This window comes from Zootermopsis nevadensis, unplaced genomic scaffold, assembly GCF_977971745.1.
Source record: "Zootermopsis nevadensis isolate Lab colony 2312 unplaced genomic scaffold, Znev_1.0 Znev_ptg000012l, whole genome shotgun sequence".
NCBI lineage: Eukaryota > Metazoa > Arthropoda > Insecta > Blattodea > Termopsidae > Zootermopsis > Zootermopsis nevadensis.
This window is the reverse complement of record NW_028259144.1, coordinates 7,830,569-7,857,383: the sequence shown is the minus strand read 5'-3', so window position 1 is coordinate 7,857,383 and position 26,815 is coordinate 7,830,569. Positions and strand designations below refer to the sequence as shown.

General features: G+C 38.4%; 1 protein-coding gene and 1 long non-coding RNA gene across 5 annotated transcripts in view; one reads left to right on the top strand and one right to left on the bottom strand.

Moving 5' to 3' along the window:
* Positions 1-1,140, top strand: part of LOC147873957 (uncharacterized) — a 72,324-nt gene extending 71,184 nt beyond the window's left edge. The window contains exon 4 of the long non-coding RNA XR_015534919.1: positions 844-1,140. This is a non-coding gene — a long non-coding RNA (uncharacterized LOC147873957). The remainder of the gene's footprint in view (positions 1-843) is intronic.
* Positions 1-16,013, bottom strand: part of LOC110832256 (uncharacterized) — a 28,777-nt gene extending 12,764 nt beyond the window's left edge. For 2 of the 4 annotated variants that reach the window (XM_087347828.1, XM_087347827.1), the window contains exons 1-4: positions 8,789-8,934; positions 5,565-5,629; positions 2,609-4,124; positions 1,406-1,568 (exon numbers count right to left, since the gene is read on the bottom strand). In XM_087347828.1, the coding sequence (XP_087203954.1) occupies positions 1,406-1,568; positions 2,609-4,124; positions 5,565-5,629; positions 8,789-8,830 (1,786 nt within the window). In that variant the 5' untranslated portion in view covers positions 8,831-8,934. Of the gene's footprint in view, positions 1-1,405; positions 1,569-2,608; positions 4,125-5,520; positions 5,630-8,788; positions 8,935-15,794 lie in introns of those variants that run through there. The other 2 variants (XM_087347830.1, XM_087347829.1) reach the window with 2 other exon arrangements.
* Positions 16,014-26,815: the final 10,802 nt, after the last annotated feature.

Genomic DNA, 26,815 nt, shown 5'->3' with positions numbered 1-26,815 from the left:
TCGTTCAAAGTTTATGAAGTTTCTTTATTGTCTGTATGAATTTTACGTAATATTTTTAAGTTCATTTATATATATATATATATATATATATATATATATATATATATATATATATATATATATACATACATACAGAGTGATCCAAAAGGTTAGGGCCAAACTGAAGGAGCGTATAGAGGTACTCAGAGAGAACAACTTTCGAATAGGAATCCATGTCCTCCGAAGTTATCCTGAGTCAGTCGAGGCCATTGGATTTAGGGAAGTCTGATAACATACCGCTGAAATAATCGCACTTTGCTATTCTCCTACTATTGTCCGCGAGCTACGAGAGTAGATGTGGCCTTGTCAGCCGTTGCTTGTGTGACAGGGGGAAAGTGGGTTCCGCGCATGCGCTGGTGATGTATTCCTTACCTAAGAACATCGTGCTATCAGTCAGTCAGTCAGTCAGTACATTAGCTCACGACGTACGGCCTGTATAAACTGCGGGTCTTTTTCGATCCGCTAGTAGCACTGAATTCTACCCCACCTCCCTCAAAGATGTCAAGTCTGCTCTCGTGGCTCGCGGACAATAGCTTAATTTTGACTCACACGTATCCCGTCAGACTCTACAGAGGCCCCTGGGTTGTTTACATTGTGTTTGTGAGTTGATAGTGACTGGTGTCCTAAAACAAAATTAAGGTAGTAGGAAAATAGCAAAGTATGGTTATTTCAGCGGTATGTTATCAGACTTCTTTACCTTCAACGGCCTCGACTGACTCTCCTATTCGAAAGTTGTTCTCCCTTTTGAATCGCCCTGTATATATATATATATATTTTTATTTGTAGTATTTTGTCTGATGACAGGTCCATATGAACAGGATCCTTCCATCCTTTTCTCGGATTGGGACCTGTTCATATACGTTCTTGGCAGATGATCCAGGAGTGGTTTGCCATTGCCTTCTTCTGTGTGTGAATGGAGTAATTGTTGGGATGCCACGGAGGAAAACTCCGTGTTGCCTAGACCACGGCCTTGCCCAACACAAGTTATAAATTCGGGCACCGCCGGGAATCGAACCCGAGACCCCAGGATTACATATATATATGTATATATATGGCAGATGAGTCTGAACAGCTGATCTTAAACCACAGTTAAGGAATATGTATCACATCTGTCTGTTTCTTCAGTATTGAACTACATCCACATAACGTAATTAAAAACAGTATCGACAACCCCAGACTTCAAGATCTCACATCATAACCAAACTGAAAAATCCCACTGCAACAACATAAGAGGAATTTAGATCAGACTTCATCATACCTAATTCTGTTACCCTTATCTGTTTAACATTTCTACTTCTATTTTATTAATAATTATTTTAGCATTTTACATCCTACTTTGTTAAATGATACATATTTTGTCGTATACCAGGCGGATGTGACATTTTGGCTTCTTTGCTGTTAACTGCTGGTGTTTCATCTGTATGAGGGGTATTTATTGTCTGGTTGTGTGTGACATTAGAGACAGATTCCTGGTTGTCGTGGGTGTTCGATGAGTTCTGAGCATTGTGGTCATCGGGATTAGCTTGATTCTGGAAAAGAGAATGATAACCTCTTGAGGTCAAAACACTTTTGGCACTAAGTGTCATTTTCAAAGTTTAAACAGGTTTTTAAGGAGAAGAGAAGGTTTGTCATGTGCCACCTCAAATCAAGTTGCAGTTGATGGTTATGGACAACAAAGAAATAGGACGATACCTAAGAACAGGCTAAAGAAATCCCTAATAGAAATGCACATGAATGTCCACTGATAAACTCGATGGACCACATCATTTCAGAAGCTATTAGTTGCTCATCCGGGGAAAAATGTTATGCCTTTTAGGAAATTCTAACTCTCACTGCCATATTAAAGAAAGTTCAGCACTGGTGACTAATATCTTTTATGTGTTCTGCATGTCTCACCTATCTCATCCTCCTTGGTGTATGATTCTAATACCAGTTGATGAAGAGTACAAACTATGCAGCTCCTGATTATACAATTTTAACACCCTCTCTCCCGTTACGTCAAATGTTCTCCTCAACATACTATTATTGGACACTCGATAATATAGAATATACGTTGTAGCATCCAAGAAGAATTTTCTTAATGTCACAGAACAACAGTTAAAAATTAATGTTCTTGTGCATTTTTATCTTTACGCCTGTTAAATTTCTTGGTACATCGCAGACCATAAAGTGTGATGTTCTGAACCGAATGGAAGCAAGTATTCCCAGAACTTAATATGATTTTATTTTCTGCAACACTTAAAACTTTACGTAAACTAATTTTAATTTCTCGTATTCAATCCGTAATACTTCTGCTTGGTTTTTTTGTCTCACGAAGTCTACGAAGTTCTGAGATTTGAGGTTATTACAGCGGTAAGTAAGAAGGTGGTCTATTTTATGGATTGTAGAGCTGTGTAGTCTGGTAGAAGTTTACCGACGTTTTAGGGGTATTGCTGTGTACATGTTGACCCAAGTACCTCTGAAACGTTAGTAAATTCTGCCCGACTACTCCAGATGACAAGGCAACTTCCCTTGAATTTTTGTTTAAACTTCTAGGACTTTAGACAAAATGGAAATGAGTTGCTTTTACCTCCTCGTTCCAAATATTTTTGGGACTTTCGGCTTTTAAATTCTCCTCTGATTCCTCACTATTAGTGACTTCGAATTTGTCGTCCTCGATTAAGTCTGGATGCCGATGGACTTTCTTCTTCATCTTATTTATTTTATGTGACATCATGTCTTTGGTGTTTTTTAGTATTTTGCTGATTTTGTGAAATTTTGATTCTTCTTTGGCGATTTTGACACTCGTCTTACTATTTTTAGACGAGCGATGGTGTTTCTCTGACGTTTTGACTGGGAGCATGTCGTGTTCAGCCAGGAGCCTATTTACTATTTCATTCAGTTTGTTAAATCTGTACATAAGATCCTTCTTAATTCTTTTTTCAGCATGTTGCTGCTCGAATATTTTTGAGTCAAACACCTTATTATTAGCAGAGATTATTTCCATCCTTTGTTCTAGTATGTGCAGTCTCGCCGCAAAATCCACATTTCTTTCCGGTAAACTGTGGTACTGTCTTTGCAGATCCAACATTTTGTGATGTATGTTTCGGTTGTCAGCTAAGAGTTTGATTATATCTTCAGTCATGTCTGTGGTTCCGTGTCTGACTGTGGTAAGCCCCGCCATAGCATCACGAACCTGTTTATTTTCAGATTCAATGTTCACTAGAGCGTTACTAATTTCTTTTATTTTGTCCGTGTTTTCCTTGACTTTTTTAGTTTCTATGCTTTGCTGATTAGTCAACTCCTTCACGTCAACATGTACTTTTTCATTCACAAGCGAGAAATCCTCTAAACAACTACTGAAGTTATCCAGTCTGTCTTTGAATTCCATTATAACCTCTAGATTTACATCTTCAGCCGTGTCCTTATCTGCACTCTGATTCAGTCTAGTAATGTTTTCCTGGGTTTTTGTCGTGCCACTATGATTCTGTTGCTCTAGCTTCGGTGTTGTAAAATCCAGCTTCTCATTTTCAGATGAGATGCTGTCGAGAGTTTCATTTATTCTATTCAGTTTGCAGATGGTTTCCTGATTTCTTTTCTCTTCTTGGTTGGGTTCGACCAAGATCCTGATGCCATTCTCGACAATTCTCCTAAACACGCTCAAGGTTAGACTATTTAAAGTCTTTTGATGGCGGAACTTTTCTTTTACTTCATCACGCAGATCCGAATTACTTTCTTTTGTCCTGTTTATTGTTTCCTGCAGTATCTTTAGTTTTTTCAGCGTATGGAGAATATCCTGATGGTTATTCTGATGTTTCTTATTATCATTCTCTATTGCGTTGTCCTCATCTACTCTCTCAACATGCTTCCTTAGTTTCTCATATTTTCGATCGTAATTTTCTAATTTATTTATAAACATATCCCTCTCCTCATAGACTTCACCAACGCGTGCTAGTTTTTCCTGAACAGCTGTTAGATCATCTCTTAACTTATTAACAGTCTCTTGCATTGTTGCCCCTGAAGTGCGGTGGTAGTCTTTATTGTATTCCTCCACTTGGTATTTTGAAGATAATGTCTCCTCTTTAGTGGGGTTTCTCACCATGGACCTGCAGTCAACAAGTTCACATTACTTTCCATCATCATCATCACAGCCCTTTTGTAGGGCCTTGCCCCCCTCATCATTATAGCTGTGTTCTGAATTTCAACACGTTTTTGAAAAGAGATTCCTTAAAAAAATGTACGTATGCTTATATTAACATTACGAAATATATTGCTTTTTCATGTATAAATTATTTAGTTATTTTATTAAAAAATAATTGTTTTTGATATTGCTTATTATAAAGCCATTCAATAACTCAGTAACACCTTTAAATACAAATCATATAAAGATCATTCAGCTGTCTGTAAAGAGTAACAATATAGCATTTAAAAACATTAAGTACTTATTTTATACATAGGCATTATTCAGGCTAACCATTTTAAAGCATCATATATATTATATTATGTATATTATTGAACATAAGGGCAACGAAACAAACCTTTATGGACAACCCTGTGCCAAATTTAAGAGAGATGAAATAATGTCTGAATTATCTGCGTTATCTTTACAAGAGGAGATTATTTTATGTATTATCTCATTCACGACTGGCAATGTAAGTGCCAGTATTAAATTTTATCTGTGGCCCTTGACAAATTAATGAATGAACACTGTGGGCTGTGGTAATGGAAAGGTTGCCGATTCCTCATCTGGAGTATAGTCTAACTCGGACTCGAACCGCGTGCTCTGGGCTGCTGTAATCTTTACTGAATGGAAATTATGACACAAAATTAAGCATTTCATAAAGACTGGCTTCTGGGACTTCAGTGTTCAGGTTATTAAAGGATTATAAATCGGCCATTCACGGTCAACTGCCACGTAAAGTAGACCATAACATAAGGCCATTGTAAATAATATTAAAAAAGTACCGTTAGGAGAAAAGTAGAGGATATTATTCTGATGTTTTATTTTATTTTGAAATTATTGAGAATTTTCTATTGTCTCTTATTTAAAATTATGTCAACAGATGTTTATTATTATCGTGTGAAGAGATTAGATTCTAACTTATGTATGGGTTAAAAACAAAAATAGAATATATTATTGCTGGTCTGACAAGAGTTCAATGTTTCGTTAGTGGTCAATTTTATGGGATGAAGCAATAGGTTACTTTGGCAAAACTTTTTGAGGTTGTCCAAGATGTGTTGGACAACCTCAAAAAGTTTTGTAAAGAAACTAGCCATGTTGCTTCCAAATACGTCTATAATTTCTTGTATTAGCCCAACAATAATTATACTTTTGATGATATGATATAATTCTTTAGCTTAATTTTAGAATTACGTACTGAGATGGAGAAGTAACACATTTTCTGCCGATACAATGTACTAGAGTAGCTAATCGTAAATCTTACAATAACATCTCATTAAACTTCAGTATATTTGGGCTAGTAGCCAGAGTAGTTGATGCACCTTGTGTATGTAATTATGATTCTTGCATTTAGAAGTTCACACACCTTAATTCATCGTGTTGGCTGCCCTGGGAATCCTGACAGTTCGACTCGTAATATTTTCCAAAATACTGTAAAAGAAAAGGTATTATATAGAAATTAAACAATGTAGCATTTGAGGTCTTTACGGTGGCGAGTCTGGTATAAGTTTACCGACGTTTCAGAGGTCCTTGCCGCCTCCATCATTCTACCAGACCACACGGCTCAACAACCCAGAAGATAACCATCTTCTAATTAAAACAATTTTTACAATAAACAGCACGCAGTCTGTTTAAGAAACTTTTATCTCGCAGAAATATACTTAACGCTGGGATCAAAATTAGAGGAGGAATTGATTTTGAGAAAACCTATCGTGAATATACTGTTCCTAGCACATTGAGGAACACGAACAAGTATAATATATCAGCTACCGTACAATTTTTGGAGTTAACCAAGGTGGATATTATATCAGGGTCAAGCTGAGCTACGCAAATACCAAACTTTATAGAAATTCGTGAGCTATAAGATGTGATATTTGCGTTACGAAGAGCCAATATAATTAGCGAGAGACAGCTCAATCCGGTTTATTAGGCTAGTAGCGTCTGTACGAGGCTTAGCCTACACTTTATCCTAAGAAACTTCTATCATCTTGGGTTTACGTTGCTAAAAAGTGTATGAGACTAACCATGCGCACAATTTTTATTCCACATCAATTTATTTACTTTCTGTTATTATTATAATTTACTGCTTCCACCACCATTAATAATAATAATAATAATAACTAATTGGAGTTAATGAAAAGATAATATCTTTCACTAAGAAAGCTATGAATAATTGGAAAATTAGTATGAAACTAAATACGGGAGATAAAGTAACTGAAACAACAGATATCAGAGTAAATTGTGGAATATTTCAAGGTGATTCACTCTCGCCATTATTATTTTGTATTAGTTTAATCAAACTTACAGCAGAGCCCAACCGAATGAATATAGGATATGAAGAACATGAGATTAAAACAAAAGTCTCACGCCTGATCTACATGGACGACTTAAAACTGATATGCAAATCAGAGACTGAACTTCAGAAACAACTACATACAGTTAGTACATTCAGTAAGGATATTGGAATGAAATTTGGACTGGACAAATGTGCAAAGGTTGTGTATAAAAAAGGAAAATTTGCTGAATCAGAAAATCTGTTAATTGATATAGACACAGAAATACAACAGCTTGAACAAGGAAAAGCATATAAATACTTAGGAATTGAGGAAGGAGATGGCATACAACATCAACAATGAAAGATAAACTGAAGAATGAATATAATGGAAGATTAAGGATGATACTGAAATCTGAACTGAATGCCAGAAACAAAATCACTGCCATAAATGCATTAGCAGTTCCATTACTGAGGTACAGTTTTGGACTAATTAACTGGAGACTGGAAGAACTGAAGAAATTTGACAGAAAAACAAGGAAACTGTTGACAATTTATGGGATCCATCACCCGAAGGCAGACGCAGACAGAATTTACGTAAAGAGGAAGGAAGGGGGGAGAGGACTGGCACAAATTGAAGCAGGATACAAAAGTTAAATAGTTAATATTGCAGAGTATTTGCACATAAAGCATCAGAAGGATCCATATGTTAATATCATAAAATTACAAGACAGGTCTCAATAAATAATGAACTCAATAACTAAGACAGCATCGAAAATCAAAGAAGAACTAAATTCTGAAGATGAAATCAATGACACAAATGAAGGAAAACAAATTAAGACATTGATCCAAGACAGTATAAAGAAAAAATGAGAGAACAAAATAATGCATGGACAGTATCTCCGAAGTTTGGACAGACAACTTACTAGCAAAGAAGACACGTTTCTGTGGCCAACAAGAGGAGATCTGAAAGGGGAAACTGAAAGTCAGTTTCCCTCTTCAGAATGATCGTGTCTGTACTCGGCTGCCTTTTAACATATGCAGGAACGCTGGGATAAAGCTAGAAGAGAAGAACTGGTATGAACACATCCCGAAGACAGTGGAGACAAGCCAAGATAGCCAAATAACTATTTTGTGGAACCAACAAATCAGAACAGATGGAACCATCCCAAATAATAAACCAGATATTATAATCAGAAACAAAAACGGAACTTGCCTCTTGATTGACATAGCAATACCGACTGCCAGGAATGTGATTAAGAAGGAAGCTGAGAAGATCTTGAAATACAAGGACCTTCTCATAGAAATACAGAGAATGTGGAAAGTTCAAGCAAAAGTAATCCCAATAGTTATAGGAACAACAGGAACTGTCTCCAGGTCACTCAAAAATATTTGACCAACATCCCGGGCGAACACGACGTCAGGGAACTTCAGAAGACCGCCATTTTGGGAACTTCAAACATCATTCGGAAGACGCTTTCATAAAATAAAATTATATAATACATGTGGCACTTGCTAAAAACAATATGGATCCCGGAAATAGCTGCTGCCCTATGTACCTTAAGGTACAATTTGGCTGCACGCGACAGAGACAAGCGACCGAGGCAGGCGACAGAGTTACGAGACCGAGACTGGTCGCTTCCTGTCTGCTCTCTGTACAATCGTATGAAGTACAACTACGAGCGCGAGACAAAGACAGGCGACAGAGACAAAGCACAGGCGAAAGCTCTCGGACCAGTAGTGTCTTGTTGAGTAAAATAATGGCAGAAATTAAATTTACTGGTGACCAAGATGAGCAATTGGTAGAATTAGTAGCAGAAAACCGACCACTGACCACCGACAGAAAGATCCTTCTTCACGTCTGGTTTTGAATATTGAACTCATAGGTTTTCTTTGTTTCTTTCGCAATAAATAACACAGCAACACATCATCTTCTTCGATTAACCTTTTTAGAAGCATTTTTGTACTCATTTTTCACAGAATATGTGCACGTATGTCTCAACAAAACAAAGAAAACAAACACTTTGCCGCATGTCTCGGTCGTCACCTCAAAAGTGTGTGGCGACTCTGTCGCCTGCCTCGGTCGCTTGTCTCTGTCGCGTGCAGCCAAATTGTACCTTTAGAGACAAGGTCTGTCTCGGGCACATGGAAGTACATACCCCATAAAGTGTTGAAGAGTTGGGATAATGATAATAATACGACTGAACGCGTAAATTATGTTGAAAACATTCACTTATATTCAGGCGGCTTTCTAGAACAATAAGGAATTTTACTAAATGTGTAACTGCAGCCGAAATAAATTCGGTGTTATTACTAACCTCTTTAATCAAAGATCTTTTCCTCCAATCGCTCTTCCACATGATTTGATAAAACTAAATAAATCCTTATTCTTTCTATAAATGAAATAGTTGTACAACAGACTTCAAATGCTCGCTTTGACTTGTACGGTACTTGTATCCCCGGAAACGGTAGTTGTTTATTTACAAAAATCCCAGAGCGCAACAATGTTGAATTCTGTTGTTGGCATGCAGTTTGTTTAATTGCTAGCCTCTAGATGGGGTATTGAAACAGCTGCTGATTCCTGTAAGATTTGAGGTTTTCAGGCTTTGAGTATGAAGATTTCTGTCTTATGGGTTGTTGCGCTGTGTAGACTGGTAGATGTTAACCGACGTTTCAGAGGTCATACTGCCTCCGTCATCAGGGCGATGAAGATTTCTGTCTTCTGGGTTGTTGCGCTGTGTAGTCTGGTCGATGTTTACCAACGTTTCAGAGGTCATACTGCCTCCATCATCAGGGCGATGAGTATGAAGATTTCTGTCTTCTGGGTTATTGCGTTGTGTAGTCTGGTCGATGTTAACCAACGTTTCAGAGGTCATACTGCCTCCTTCATCAGGGCGATGAGTATGAAGATTTCTGTCTTATGGGTTGTTGTGCTGTGTAGACTGGTAGATGTTTACCGACGTTTCAGAGGCCATACTGCCTCCGTCATCAGGGCGATGAAGATTTCTGTCTTATGGGTTATTGCGCTGTGTAGTCTGGTCGATGTTAACCAACGTTTCAGAGGTCATACTGCCTCCGTCATCAGGGCGATGAGTATGAAGTTTTCTGTCTTCTGGGTTATTGCGCTGTGTAGTCTGGTCGATTTTAACCAACGTTTCAGAGGTCATACTGCCTCCTTCATCAGGGCGATGAGTATGAAGACTTCTGTCTAATGGGTTGTTGTGCTGTGTAGACTGGTAGATGTTAACCAACGTTTCAGAGGTCATACTGCCTCCGTCATCAGGGCGATGAAGATTTCTGTCTTCTGGGTTGTTGCGCTGTGTAGTCTGGTCGATGTTAACCAACGTTTCAGAGGTCATACTGCCTCCGTCATCAGGGCGATGAAGATTTCTGTCTTCTGGGTTGTTGCGCTGTGTAGTCTGGTCGATGTTAACCAACGTTTCAGAGGTCATACTGCCTCCGTCATCAGGGCGATGAAGATTTCTGTCTTATGGGTTGTTGCGCTGTGTAGTCTGGTCGATGTTAACCAACGTTTCAGAGGTCATACTGCCTCCGTCTTCAGGGCGATGAGTATGAAGATTTCTGTCTTCTGGGTTATTGCGCTGTGTAGTCTGGTCGATGTTACCAACGTTTCAGAGGTCATACTGCCTCCATCATCAGGGCGATGAGTATGAAGATTTCTGTCTTATGGGTTGTTGTGCTGTGTAGACTGGTAGATGTTTACCGACGTTTCAGTGGTCATACTGCCTCCGTCGTCAGGGCGATGAAGATTTCTGTCTTCTGGGTTGTTGCGCTGTGTAGTCTGGTCGATGTTAACCAACGTTTCAGAGGTCATACTGCCTCCATCATCAGGGCGATGAGTACGAAGATTTCTGTCTTATGGGTCGTTGCGCTGTGTAATCTGGTAGATGTTTACCAACGTTTCAGAGGTCATACTGCCTCCGTCTTCAGGGCGATGAGTACGAAGATTTGCGTCTTCTGGGTTGTTGCGCTGTGTAGACTGGTAGATGTTTACCGACGTTTCAGAGGTCATACTGCCTCCGTCATCAGGGCGACACAGCGCAACAACCCAGAAGACAGAAATCTTCTGCTCATCCACGTCTATAGCGTACTTTATAAAACTTTACAAATAACAATTGACTACGATAGTGGTGTGCAACCGAGAGTGCCGCGGAGGCCATTTGGATGTGTCACAAAATTTTCACCCCTCATATTATAATTATAACAATCAGCTTTTTAAATAATTATAATTGTGAACAGTGAAATCAAGGAACTTATAATATTCAAAATACTTCATTTTGTCTATATTTGATGGTATTTAATCTTGTAAATTTTTCTGTTTTTTTTTATTTTTTAGTATTAATGAAGTGAATGATTATATTACGTAGGCATATTATTTAGCCCATTTACTTATAAATTATCACTCAATAAAGGAATTTAATTGAATTATTATTAATATGGTACATTTATATATTTAGTTTCATTTGTGTGTTTTTGTATTTGTAATGTTATTACTTTTATTATTATTGAAAAGAATTTAATTATTATATTATTTTTTATCCTGTACTGTTGTTCAGTACCTGGCTGTTATTGGGCCTTATTTGGCTGTTGTCAAGCACTTAAATAAATTAATTGAATTGAATTGTATAATGAGATAAATAATTGTTTATCTTGTTTAATGCTGTCTCAGTTTTAATTTTATTCATTATGCTCGGGAATTGGAAAATAACACATCCGCTATATATGTATAAATGGGGACCACATAGCTATTAAATGGATTAAAGATTTTTATAATTAGATAATTATTTATGACTAGCTTTATTTTAAATCTAATATTTTTTCTGCTCACATCCACTGTTTGTAAATGGCCGTCATATTCCATATGCAGTGGAATCTTTGGGTCGTGGAAAACTGATTTTGGATACTATGAAATAATTACATATAGTCTATATATAAAATATGGATAAATAACTAAATTTAAATGATTAAACGACATGTATAGATACGTTTAATTTATTTCAAATAATGCATATATTTAATAATAAAGAAGGATAATTATGAACATCAAATAGAATATTTTTCCGTTGGGGTCGATTTGTAAGAAGTTGTCGCGGTCAATCAATGCCATAGACCATCTAACCCCCCCCACAATATACAAAATGGGGTTGGTGTGCCGCCATGACTCTTCGATAATATTTAATGTGCCGCGAGTGTTGAAAGTTTGCGCAAGTCGCACATTTTTATTCTCGGCACCATCAAGTATTAGACGTTCGGTTATGTGAGTACCCTCTTTTAAAGAATTTTTCTAATGGCGTAAATTCTGGGGTTGTTTTACCACTCATTTAACCGCGGATGGGGGATCAGTAATTGCAGGCATCCGTGTAATGCATTAAGCACTTGTTAACTTTCGCTTGTCAAGAAAGTTAATGTTTATGAAGTACATACAGAAATGTACATATTGCATTCTTTTTTCGTTTGTTACGACGGATTACCTGAATAGTTTTATTGGATATTTAACTGTCAAGTCATATTTTGTAAATGAATACGTAAAAAGCCGACAGCTGACATCTACTATGAACATTTTGTGATCCTACTTTAGATGTTTTCCATTCCAAAATGCTGGAAGTACGGATTAGTGTCCCATTCCGGCAAATTAATTTTGTTATTTTCGGGACAAAGTGATTTTGAAATTTGTATTTAATTTTTCCAAATTTTGTTTTTAATTTTGGAAACTCTTGGAATTTACATTTTTATGTGAATTAGGCATATTCCTGTAATTACAAGAAATTGAAACCTGTCATCTTTATGGAGTAGGCCCACGTGTGCACAGAATAGACAGGCAAACAGACTGAGGGAAGAATCCATTGCATCCGTCTGGTTTCAATCGTAGATGGTCAACTCAACTTAATAATTACCGGCGCTGGCTGACATAATTACTTCGACTCGTGTGAAGGCTAAAGTTCCCAGTTCTTATTGCTTTTACATGAATCAAATTAAAACTGGTAATTTTTCAGATATTTGAATCATATCTTCAAAAGTATTGGATGCTCGCGGGTACCAGATCCAATGTACATATAGACACTAAATGACGAATCCATTGCTGCTGTAGGAGTTCGAGCCCTTTTCGTCTATTCATCGTAATCTGACACTACTCCGAATGAGCTGAATTTGATGGTACCTTTGACAGGCTGTGTGATTCGTATATCGTGAAGTATAAATGAAATTACTAATCAAAATTTTTTTGATATTTTTTTAAATTCAAATTTCCCGCAAATTTTAAGTATATAAGAATTATGCTAATGGTAATTTTTCAGATATATGACACCCTTGCACCAACGTATTGGATGGTCACGGGTCCCGAGATCCGGTGCACATGCAGAGGCTAAGGGAGGAATCCATTGCCCCTGTAGATATTCGAGCATCGATCCTTCGTTAAGCGTAAACGGACATTACACGGAATCAGCTATAATTGATTGAATCGCTGTTATAAGAACTACGAAAAGTTTTAACGACTTTGGTTCATATCTACTTACGGATGATTTTCCAGAAAAGGAATTTTGAGAAGCTTTATTATATGAATTATTTAATTTCATACTGTTTTGTAGAACTTAACTCCATATGAAATACGCTAATTTTTATAATTTTTCAGATATTTGAGTCGTATGAAAAAAGTATTGGATGCTCTCAGATCCCCTGATCCCTTGTAAATTTGGAGGCTGAGGTAGGAATCCATTGGCCTTGCAGGTTTTCGAGCTTGTTTCGTGGATTCAGTGAAAACAAACACAATTCCGAATGAAATGCGTTGGATCGACCTGTTGGAAGGCTGTGGGATATGTATATCTTCGTATTTACATTCATGTGGCTCTTATCTAATTTAGGATGGTTTTACAAAGCAAATATCTTTGAGAAACTTTAGGTATTTTTAATTTTTATTTTGAAAATAACCGGTATTTCTATCTTTTATTTGAATTATGCAAATATTGCTAATTTTCCAGATTAGAATGTTCGGAAATCCATTGCTTTCGACTGGTCTTTGTGCTCTAGAGATAGCTGAACGTGTAGGAAAGGAATCTCGTGTACTTAGTCCATAATTTACAAAGAAGTACTGAATGTAATTTATTACGCTTTGTTGTGGTCAGTCTTCTTCTTTTACTATACTATAAAAATTTGTGATTAGTCGTTGTCTTCAACCAATTTGTCGTCAAAAAATAACGTCATCAACAATGCCAACAGATATTTGTTTACTCGGCATTGTTGTGTTCCACAACAATGCCGAGTAAACAAATAACGCTTCACAACAAAAGAAATCAAAGAATATCAAGTCAGTCGCATTATCACTGCTCCAGAAACAGCACGTCGCATTCTTAAGAATTGACTAACAGTTGTCCTAAAACATCAGGAAAGTGAAAGAAGACGTTATCAAGTATTTGAAGTACCAACTCCAACAAGGTAAAGTGATACTCATTCGATATATTACGATTATGAAAACTATTATAAAAACTGACTTTATGATCGATTTTGAGACGAAGATTTGCAAGGGTGGGGCTGGACGTAAAAAGTTGACTGAACAAGAACAGTTGGCCTCTGAACAGCGACGTAAAGAACTACAACATGAGACCTATTTAAGAAATAAAGAAAAGCGAAAGAAGACTTACATTGATAAACGAGACCATATTAGGAACACATGTAGAAAACTTATTCAACAAAAACAGAAGAGCAAAAAACAAACAAACGAAGATTTGCAAGGGTGGGGTTGGACGTAGAAAGTTTACTGATCAAGAACAGTTGGCTTCTGATTAGCATCGTAAAGAACTAAAATATCAGACCTATTTAACAAATAAAGAAAAGCGAAGGGAGACTTACATTGATAAACGCAGAAAATCTTATTCAACAAGAACAGAAGAGCAAAAACAAACAAATGAAGATTTGCAAGGGTGGGGTTGGACGTAGAAAGTTGACTAATCAAGAAAAGTTGGCCTCTGATTAGCGACGTAAAGAACTAAAACATCAGATCTACTTAACAAGTAAAGAAAGGGGAAGGGAGATTTACATTGCTAAACGAAGAAAAACGTATTCAACAAGAACAGAAGAGCCGAAGAAAACAAACGAAAACTTGCAAGGGTGGGTTTGGAAGTAGAAAGGTGACTAGCCAAAAACAGTTTGCCTCTGAACAGCGACGTAAAGAACTAAAACATAAGACCTACTTAACAAATAAAGAAAAGCGAAGGGGGAATTACTTGGAAGGTTAAGGTTGAGGTTGAACGTAGATAGTTGACTAACCAAGAACAGTTGGCCTCTGAACAGCGACGTAAAGAACTAAAACATCAGACCTACTTAACAAGTAAAGAAAAACGAAGGGTTATTTACATTAATGAACGTAGAAAAACTTATTTAACAAGAACATAAGAGCAGAAGAAAACAAACGAAGACTTGCAAGGGTGGGTTTGGAAGTAAATAGTTGACTAACCAAGAACTGTTGGCCTCTGAACAGCGACGTAAAGAACTAAAACATAAGACCTACTTGACAAATAAAAAAAGCGAAGGGGGTATTACTTGCAAGGTTGGGGTTGGACGTAGATAGTTGACTAACCAAGAACTGTTGGCCTCTGATCAGCGACGTAAAGAAGTAAAATATCAGATTACAAGAAGCGCTCCGAAAGGATTAGTCGTCGTTTTCTTACACAAGGGTTGAAACACTTGAATGAGACATAATTTAACCCTTCCGAAGGGGGTTAGTTTAGTGTCTTACTCAAGAATTTAAAACGCAATCAACCACCCCGGAGGGAGGTTCGTCAAGTATTTTAAACACCATTCGGGGGGGGGGGTTAGTTTAGTTTCTTACTCAAGGGTTAAAACACTTGAATGAGACACTTAACTAACCCCCCGAAGGGCAGTTAGTTTAGCATGTTACTTAAGATTTCAAAACGCAACCAACCCCCTATTGTTTTAACCCTCAATTCGGGACGGTTAGTTTAGTTTCTTACACAAGCTTGGTTGCGTTTTACAAACTTGACCAACCCCCCCGTAGGAGCTCCGAAAGGAGCGCCCTGCTCTAGTTTAACTAAAATATCTGGACATATTTCCAATTGTTAAGTTCTGACAAGTAACGGAGACTTTTCATGTGCTTACATTTCTGTGCCTATCTCGATCGTAGCTCGATAAATATTTATCAGAGCAAAACATTGTTCCTAACAAGAGTTGTACAGAGAAATTAAACCCAGATTTCATTGCCAGTTTCCTACAATCTCGGTCCGGAGACTGGCTTTCCTGACAGGGGTTTCGTGGTTTTTCCTCATTACCTCCAGGCAAATGACAGGATCTTACCTTAAATTAGGCCACGGCCGCTTCCTTTTCCATCCTTTCAAATACACTATCAAGCTCTCATTAGTCTGAACTACCGAAAGGCGTAGTTTACACCACGCAACAACACAGAAGACAGCATCTTCTTACTGTGTGTTATTAGGAAAATAACCACAAACAATTTCGAGTCTGTCGACAATAGATGGCAGCTGTTGCGCAACGTAGCAACATTCATAAGTGGTGAGTATCTCAACAATAGATAACAATTTTGTTGCTTTCTGTAGTTGTTTAAAACAACTTTCGTTTCCGTAGTAACTGTTGTTTATAAAGATCTTGTCGACGAAGAAAATATTTCAGTTGTATATAGAAGAGGCCTGAAATACGAAGTTTCTTAATCTAAAGGACAATTTAAATATGGAAGATACCGAACGATTACTGGAAAATTGGACAAGAAATGAAGAGACTGTCGTCAACATGGTTAATAAATTTATTAGCATTTTTAGGTTATTTGAGCTACCTGTGGTGTAAAGTTTCCTAGCATTATTTACGTAATCGATATTAACTTCAAGTTACTCTTTCAAACATTTCTCTCGTAAACGTAATAGTTCGTACTGATCCTCAGCTACCACATTTATTTATTTTATTTTTTCAATTGTCCATTCGACTATCGATACGAACGTTCGTTATCTACTATTTTTTATCTAAACAACATGAAAATTTTCCTTACATTCTTCCATTTAATGTTGTGAGGCGTGTTTTACTGTTTCGTACTGGTACTGTTGAACATATAGTCTTCAGACAAGCAATTAAACACAATACAGAAGAAAGTGGTGGTCGTGATTTTGTTTATTTCTGTGTAGTAGCAGCAGCAGCATTGAAAGGGGGGTTGCGAAGGTCAAGGGCCTCTCGTGCATCGGAATTTTTATAACGTTTTTTATGAAAGCCTTGTTGTTGTTTCTTGGCTCTACAACCAGGTTGTAGGTTTTCACCTCCTCCTGAGGTTCCTTGGTCTTGAAGTGTGCATTTATAAGTAGTGAGTGACCATCCCACTGACTGCACAATTTCTACTCACTCCTGATTTGACTGCCAGAGCCATCTAACAGTTAATCAGGAGAGACTAGGTGATAAATGTCCGCTGAATTTTGCTTATGAAACATCTCGTATGATTCTCGTAAGGTTCTTTTACAGCTTGTAGGGTATTCTAAAATATGATTTGTTCTTCCTTGGTCATGTGTGATCCAACATTGGGGGAGTGGAGGTATAGCCGAGGTCAAGAAAGTGTAGGAGCTATACCTCCACTCCCTCAATGCGCCTACATGGCGTGTAGTGGGACAGCTAGCAAGACGTGAACGTTGCTTTCTCTGAACGTGTAGGTCTGAAGTGTTTGGCGTACAAGTCCGTTGAAGCCAGCTAAAATGGAACATATTACGTGTAACTGCGAACATATCACAAGAAACCGTGTTTGTATTTCATGACGTTTCTGTCCGATTGTTTCGACGACTATATGTAAACAATGAAGTGGTTCGTTGGGCACTATTTACCAACAAGGTAAAGGTGGACGGAGCTGTGAAGCCAAGATGTGTAATTTTGTTTCATGGTAAATGATAATTTTTTGTAACCATTAGGAAACTTGTGTTTTTTTCTTTAATTCTTCTGTTATTGTTAGAGAACTTTGTTTATTGCATCATTTCATATTTCTATTATTTTAATGTGAAAAATATTTTTCTCTTTAATATTGTAACGTGTTTTCGTGAGAGCAGAACAACAATGTCAATAAACAGTTTAGTTGTCTGTTTATTTACATTGTTACGTATTCGGCATTGTTGTATGTTTATAGACATTGTTGCTTTTGGCATTGTTGTATTTGTTTATAGCCATTGTGCGTTAGACATTATTGTGTCTGGCATTGTTGTGTCTGTTTAATGACATTGTTGTATTTGTATAAAAGCCGAATGACAAGCGGTTTTAGAGTGGTTGGAAAGGGAGAGTGTTAGAGTGAGGTTGTATTGTGCGGAGACTGTTGGAGGTTGTATTGTGGAAGAGTGTGAGTCAGGATGTAGAAGTGAGTTGCAAGCGGTATGCTGTTGCGGACAGTGGTGGAGTCGAGTGAGTGGAGACAACGAGAGGTCTGGTGCGACGCCGAGTAAGGACGGGTCGGCTGCGTGAGCAAGCACCGGGTACGTGGACCGGGGCGGCCGAGGGGCCAGCGTGTGTCCAGTGGGGTGCTACGGGCCGACGACGACGAGTATGGACGGGTCGGCTGCGTGAGCAAGCACCGGGTACGTGGACCGGGGCGGCCGAGGGGCCAGCGTGTGTCCAGTGGGGTGCTACGGGCCGACGTGTAGGAGAAGAGTGCGAAGAGCGGAGCTCGGGGACCAGATAGACTCGATGGAGAGTGAGAGAGAATGTGTGTTGTTATTGTAGAGAGATGACTGTATGTGCAGACCACAGTAATTGATTTAGTTTGACGTGAATAAATCAGGGTTGACAATCCAAGATCGCAAAACCCGACCCACGTTACAATATTTTATTGAAGTATGACAATTTATTGTTATTGGTTGTAATGGTTTTGTAGGTGCAACTGGAGATGGAAGTTCAACATTTACGAGAAGAGTTAAAACAAAAAGACTTTCTTCGGCGTAGTCAGAAATCGCAGCTTACGGTTCTAGAAGAGCAGCTTCAAGCAGCCAGAGGTATCATGGCGCAGCAAAAAACAGAACAAGACAAGGAATTGAGCAGGAGGGATGAGAGACTGCAACAGTGTGAACAAGAATTGCTACATATGACAATGTTAGACACTGCAAATAATGCTAGTAGAAACCAAGTGGCGGAACAGGTTAAAGTCATTGAGTATATGAAAAGTGAAAATGAGAGGAAGAACATGGACATTGCTGGACTTACAGAGAAATGTAATTCAATGGAAGCACTGATTAATGGGTTAAAATTGGCTGTTTTAAATCATGAAGCTGAAAAAGTACTCAGAGACGTTCGACAGAGTTTATATGAAGATGAGATAAAGTGTGTGGCTGAATTAAAAGGGCAGCTAGACAGGACCAAGCGGATGATGGTATTTAGAGATGAAGAAATAGAACGTCATAAAGCTGCCTTAGTTTTGGCGGCCAGTGAAATTGATGCATGCAGAAATCGTTACTTGGAAGTTGTTGAGAGGATTGAGGTTCTTCAAGCAGAAGAATGTCTTCAGAAGGAAGTTAACGTAGTTAAGTATACACAGAACTTCACCGATGATGTGGTTATACAAGCAATTAGTACAGCTCATGAATGTGCTGCCAAAGATACAATGTTGGTGAAACCCAATAATGGCCATCACTACACTGATAGTGCCTCATTATTAATCCCATAAAATCTAATATCATGATACTTAAAATACGTTTCAGAAACAAATATATCCTAATAGGTCAGATGAGAATGTTGTTTTAATTTATTACATAACCACATTTTTTTCTGTCTCTCATGACAGATAAATCATGTAATATATAACCAAATATAGAAAAAAAAACAATTACCTGTCCATCCTCTCAAGTAATAGGATTAATAATGAGGCACTTTCAGTGCAGTGATGGCCATTATTGGGTTTCACCAACATTGTATCTTTGGCAGCACATTCATGAGCTGTACTAATTGCTTGTATAACCACATCATCGGTGAAGTTCTGTGTATACTTAACTACGTTAACTTCCTTCTGAAGACATTCTTCTGCTTGAAGAACCTCAATCCTCTCAACAACTTCCAAGTAACGATTTCTGCATGCATCAATTTCACTGGCCGCCAAAACTAAGGCAGCTTTATGACGTTCTATTTCTTCATCTCTAAATACCATCATCCGCTTGGTCCTGTCTAGCTGCCCTTTTAATTCAGCCACACACTTTATCTCATCTTCATATAAACTCTGTCGAACGTCTCTGAGTACTTTTTCAGCTTCATGATTTAAAACAGCCAATTTTAACCCATTAATCAGTGCTTCCATTGAATTACATTTCTCTGTAAGTCCAGCAATGTCCATGTTCTTCCTCTCATTTTCACTTTTCATATACTCAATGACTTTAACCTGTTCCGCCACTTGGTTTCTACTAGCATTATTTGCAGTGTCTAACATTGTCATATGTAGCAATTCTTGTTCACACTGTTGCAGTCTCTCATCCCTCCTGCTCAATTCCTTGTCTTGTTCTGTTTTTTGCTGCGCCATGATACCTCTGGCTGCTTGAAGCTGCTCTTCTAGAACCGTAAGCTGCGATTTCTGACTACGCCGAAGAAAGTCTTTTTGTTTTAACTCTTCTCGTAAATGTTGAACTTCCATCTCCAGTTGCACCTACAAAACCATTACAACCAATAACAATAAATTGTCATACTTCAATAAAATATTGTAACGTGGGTCGGGTTTTGCGATCTTGGATTGTCAACCCTGATTTATTCACGTCAAACTAAATCAATTACTGTGGTCTGCACATACAGTCATCTCTCTACAATAACAACACACATTCTCTCTCACTCTCCATCGAGTCTATCTGGTCCCCGAGCTCCGCTCTTCGCACTCTTCTCCTACACGTCGGCCCATAGCACCCCACTGGACACACGCTGGCCCCTCGGCCGCCCCGGTCCACGTACCCGGTGCTTGCTCACGCAGCCGACCCGTCCATACTCGTCGTCGTCGGCCCGTAGCACCCCACTGGACACACGCTGGCCCCTCGGCCGCCCCGGTCCACGTACCCGGTGCTTGCTCACGCAGCCGACCCGTCCTTACTCGGCGTCGCACCAGACCTCTCGTTGTCTCCACTCACTCGACTCCACCAATGTCCGCAACAGCATACCGCTTGCAACTCACTTCTACATCCTGACTCACACTCTTCCACAATACAACCTCCAACAGTCTCCGCACAATACAACCTCACTCTAACACTCTCCCTTTCCAACCACTCTAAAACCGCTTGTCATTCGGCTTTTATACAAATACAACAATGTCATTAAACAGACACAACAATGCCAGACACAATAATGTCTAACGCACAATGGCTATAAACAAATACAACAATGCCAAAAGCAACAATGTCTATAAACATACAACAATGCCGAATACGTAACAATGTAAATAAACAGACAACTAAACTGTTTATTGACATTGTTGTTCTGCTCTCACGAAAACACGTTACAATATTAAAGAGAAAAATATTTTTCACATTAAAATAATAGAAATATGAAATGATGCAATAAACAAAGTTCTCTAACAATAACAGAAGAATTAAAGAAAAAAACACAAGTTTCCTAATGGTTACAAAAAATTATCATTTACCATGAAACAAAATTACACATCTTGGCTTCACAGCTCCGTCCACCTTTACCTTGTTGGTAAATAGTGCCCAACGAACCACTTCATTGTTTACATATAGTCGTCGAAACAATCGGACAGAAACGTCATGAAATACAAACACGGTTTCTTGTGATATGTTCGCAGTTACACGTAATATGTTCCATTTTAGCTGGCTTCAACGGACTTGTACGCCAAACACTTCAGACCTACACGTTCAGAGAAAGCAACGTTCACGTCTTGCTAGCTGTCCCACTACACGCCATGTAGGCGCATTGAGGGAGTGGAGGTATAGCTCCTACACTTTCTTGACCTCGGCTATACCTCCACTCCCCCAATGTTGGATCACACATGACCAAGGAAGAACAAATCATATTTTAGAATACCCTACAAGCTGTAAAAGAACCTTACGAGAATCATACGAGATGTTTCATAAGCAAAATTTAGCGGACATTTATCACCTAGTCTCTCCTGATTAACTGTTAGATGGCTCTGGCAGTCAAATCAGGAGTGAGTAGAAATTGTGCAGTCAGTGGGATGGTCACTCACTACTTATAAATGCACACTTCAAGACCAAGGAACCTCAGGAGGTGAAAACCTACAACCTGGTTGTAGAGCTAAGAAACAACAACAAGGCTTTCATAAAAAACGTTATAAAAGTTCCGATGCACGAGAGGCCCTTGACCTTCGCAACCCCCCTTTCAATGCTGCTGCTGCTACTACACAGAAATAAACAAAATCACGACCACCACTTTCTTCTGTATTGGTCAGTCAGCTTTCTACGTCCAACCCCACACTTGCAAATTTTCGTCTGATTTATTTCCCTTCTGTTTTTGTGAATACGTTTTTCTACTTTTATCAATGTAAGTCTTACTTCGCTTTCCTTCATTTGTTAAATAGTTCTGATGTTTTAGTTCTTTACGTCGCTGTTCAGAGGTCAACAGTTCTTGGTCAGTCAATTATCTACGTCCAACCCCACCCTTTCAAATCTTCGTCTGATTTTTTGTTCTTGTGTTCTTGTTAAATACGTATTCCTGCGTTTATCAATGTAAGTCTCCCTTCGCTTTACTTTATTTGTTAAGTACGTCTGATGTTTTAGTTCTTTACATCGCTGTTCAGAGGCCAATTGTTCTTGGACAGTCATCTATCTACGTCCAAACCCACCCTTACATATCATCGTTTGTTTGTTTTTTGCTCTTCTGTTCTTGCTGAATAAGATTTTCTACGTTTATCAATGTAAATTTCCCTTCGCTTTTCTTTATTTGATAGATAGGTCAGATGTTTAAGTTTTTACGTCGTTATTCAGAGGCCAATTGTTCTTGGTCAGTCAAATTTCTACGTCCAACCCCACCCTTACAAATCTTCGTCTGATTTTTTTCCCTTCTGTTCTTATTGAATAAGTTTTTCTACGTTTATCAATGTAAGTCTTCTTTCGCTTTTCTTTATTTCTTAAATATGTCTGATGTTTTAGTTCTTTACGTCGCTGTTCAGAGGCCAGCAGTTCTTGTTCAGTCAACTACTTACGTCCAGCCCCACCCCTGCAAATCTTCGTCTTAAAATCGATCAAAAGTCAGTTTTCATGATACTTTCGTAATCGTAATATATCGAATGAGTATCAGTTTACCTTGTAGGAGTTGTTAGAGTTGGTACTTCAAATACTTGATAACTTCTTTTACTTTTCTGATGTTTTAGGCCAACTGTCAGTCAATATTCAAGAATGCGATGTGCTGCTTCTGGAGCAGTGACAATGCGACTGGGTTGATAATTTTTGATTTCTTTGTTGTGAAGCGTTATTTGTTTACTCTGCATTGTTGTGTTGTACTCGGCATTGTTGTGGAACACAACAATGCCGAGTAAAGAAATATCTGTTGACATTGTTGATTACGTCATTTCTTGAAGACAACGAGGAATCACAAATTTTTATAGTAAAAAAGACTAGAGCAGGGCGCTCCTTTCGGAGCTCCTACGAAGGGGTTGGTCAAAGTTTGTAAAACGCAACCAACCTTGTGTAAGAAACTAAACTAACCGCCACGAATTGAGGGTTAAAACAATTGACCATTTCTTTTTGAAATCTTAAGTAACACGCAAAACTAACTCCCCTTCGGGGGGGGGGGGGTTGGTTGCGTTTTAAAGTCTTGAGTAAGACACTAAACTAACCCCCTTCGGAAGGGTTAGTTTATTGTCTCATTCAAGTGTTTTAACCCTTGAGTAAGAAACTAAACAACTCCCCCTAATGGTGGTTAAAATACTTGACGAACCCCCCTCGGGGAGGGGGGTTGCGTTTTAAATTCTTTAGTGACTTATTCAATTGTTTTAACCAATGAAGAGCAGTATGACTTGGATGAATATTATTATTAGTATCAGATTACCTTTTTGGTGTTAGTACGTCTTCTTTCACTTTTCTTCATTTCTTAAATAGTTTTATGTCGCTGTTCGGAGACGATGTGCTGCTTGTAGAGCAATGATAATGTGACCGGCTTGGTACTAAGCATTATTTGTTTACTCGGCATTGTTGTTCCACAACAATTCGGTGTATAAACAAATATAAGGTCATATTGTTGATAACGTCATTTTTTGACGACGACGACTAATCCTTTCGGAGCGCTTCCTGTAATCTGATATTTTACTTCTTTACGTCGATGTTCAGAGGCCAACTGTTCTTGGTTAGTCAACTATCTACGTCCAACCCCACCCTTGCAAGTCTTCGTTTGTTTTCTTCTGCTCTTCTGTTCCTGTTGAATAAGTTTTTCTTCTTTTATCAATGTAACTCTCCCTTCGCGATGTGCTGCTTCTGGAGCAGTGATAATGCAACTGGGTTGATAGTTTTTGATTTCTTTGTTGTGAAGCGTTATTTGTTTACTCTGCATTGTCGTGTTGTACTCGGCATTGTTGTGTTCCACAACAATGCCGAGTAAACAAATATCTGTTGACATTGTTGATGACGTAATTTATTGACGACAACGAGGAATCACAAATTTTTATAGTACTAGAGCAGGGCGCTCCTTTCGGAGCTCCTAGGGGGGGTTGTCAAGTTTGTAAAACGCAACCAACCTTGGTTAGTCCCAAAGGGGAGTTAGTTTAGTGTCTCATCCAAGTGTTTTAACCCCTGAGTAAGAAACTAAACTAACCCCCCCGAATGGGGGGTTTAGTTTGAAATGTTCGATAGTTGGTACAATTTCACGTGTAATCGTCGTTTCATTCTGCTTCACTCTCCGTATAGGCTGTTCATCCTCTGTAACACTTATTGTTCTTATATTCCCTTCAACTTTTACACGTTTAACTGCATGTTCAACTGCTTCACTTTTAATTTCGTCAAGATTAATTTCAATTTTTCGCTTTCCTTCTTTTTGTTTAATGTCTTTTGTTCTCCTGCAACTCATACTCTGTTCGTTCAATATTTCTCTGTAGACAACGTTTTTAATGAGATTATTTTTTCGTCCCTTTTTTAGATAGACAAATACACAATTATCGCTTGGTGCACGTGAAAATGCGACGTAGATTTTCAAGGAGGATGAGGTGGCTGGGACATGTGGCATGATGGGGGAGGGGAGGGCGCTCCTTTCGGAGCTCCTAGGGGGGGTGGTCAAGTTTGTAAAACGCAACCAACCTTGGTTAGTCCCAAATGGGAGTTAGTTTAGTGTCTCATCCAAGTGTTTTAACCCCTGAGTAAGAAACTAAACTAACCCCCCCGAATGGGGGGTTTAAACACTTGACCAAAACACCGAAGGGGTTTGGTTGCGTTTTAAAATCTTGAGTAAGACACTAAACTAACCCCCGTGTATAAACAAATATAAGGTGATATTGTTGATGACGTCATTTTTTGACAACGATGGCTAATCCTTTCGGAGCGCTTCTTGTAATCTGATATTTTACTTCTTTACGTCGCTGATCAGAGGCCAACAGTTCTTGGTTAGTCAACTTTCTACGTCCAAACCCACCCTTGCAAGTCTTCTTTTTTTCTATTCTGTTTTTTGTTGAATAGTTCTGATGTTTTAGTTCTTTACGTCGCTGTTCAGTGGCCATCTGTTCTTGGTCAGTCAACTTTCTACGTCCAGCAACACCTTTGCTAATCTTCGTCTGTTTTTTCTTTTTCTTTTTTTCTCTTCTGTTCTTGTTGTATACGTTTTTCTATATTTATGAATGTAACTCTCCCTTCGTTTTTCTTTATTTATTAAATAGGTCTGATGGATTAGTTCTTTACGTAGCTTTTCAGAGACCCACTGTTCTTGGTCAGTCAACTTTCTACGTCCAATCCCACCCTTGCAAATCTTCGTCTGTTTTTCTACAAATGTCGTTAATATGGTCTCGTTTATCGATGTAATTCTTCTTTCGCTTTTCTTTATTTCTTAAATATGTCTGATGTTGTAGTTCTTTACGTCGCTGTTCAGAGGCCAATTGTTCTTGGTCACTCAACTTTCTACGTCCAACCCCACCCTTACAAATCTTCGTCTGCTTTTTTTCCCTTCTGTTCTTATTGAATACGTTTTTCTACGTTTATCGATGTAATTCTTCTTTCGCTTTTCTTTATTTCTTAAATATGTCTGATGTTGTAGTTCTTTACGTCGCTGTTCAGAGGCCAATTGATCTTGGTCACTCAACTTTCTACGTCCAACCCCACCCTTACAAATCTTCGTCTGCTTTTTTTCCCTTCTGTTCTTATTGAATACGTTTTTTCCAAGTTTATCAATGTAAGACTTCCTTCGCTTCTCTTTATTTCTTAAATATGTCTGATGTAGTTTTTACGTCGTAGTACAGAGGACAACTTTTCTAGGTCAGTCAGACGTTTTAAAATCTTGAGTAAGACTCTAAACTAAGTCCCCCGAATGGGGGTTAAACACTTGAACAACCCACGTTTTGGGGAGGGTTGTTCAACTGTGTTTTAAAATCTTGAGTAAGGCACTAAAGTAACCCCCTTCGGGGGGTTAGTTTATTTTCTTTTTGGTTGAATATTGTTATTAGTATCAGATTACCTTTTTGGTGTTGGCAACGTCTTCTTTCACTTTCCTTCATTTCTTAAATAGTTTTATGTCGCTATTCGGAGGCGATGTGCTGCTTCTGGAGCAGTGATAATGCGACTGGCTTGATAGTTTTTGATTTCTTTGTTGTGAAGCGTTATTTGTTTACTCGGCATTGTTGTGTTCCACAACAATGCCGATTTTGTTTATAGTTGACATTGTTGATGACGTAATTTATTGACGACAACGACTAATCACAAATTTTTATAAGGAGATATAGAGCAGGGCGCTCGTTTCGGAGCTCCTAGGGGGCGTTGTTCAAGTTTGTAAAACGCAACCAATCTTGTGTAAGAACATAAACTAAACCCCCCAAATTGAGGGTTAAAACAATTGACAAACCTCCCTTCTAGGGGGTTGGTTGCGTTTTGAAATCTGAAGTAATACGCTAAACTAACTCCCATTCTGGGGTTAAGTTTTTAAAACACAACCACGGAAGGGTTAGTTTAGTGTCTCATTCAAGTGTTTTAACCTTTGAGTAAGAAACTAAACTACTCCCCGAATGGTGGTTAAAACAACTGACCAACCCCTCTTCGAGGGGTTGGTCATTTGTTTAATACGTAACCAACCCCTCCTTCGGGGGGGGGGGTTTGGTTGCGTTTTAAAATCTTGAGTAAGACTCTAAACTACCCCCCTTCGGTGGGTTAGTTTAGTTTCTTATTGGATGAATATTATTATTAGTATCAGATTACCTTGTCGGTGTTGGCAACGTC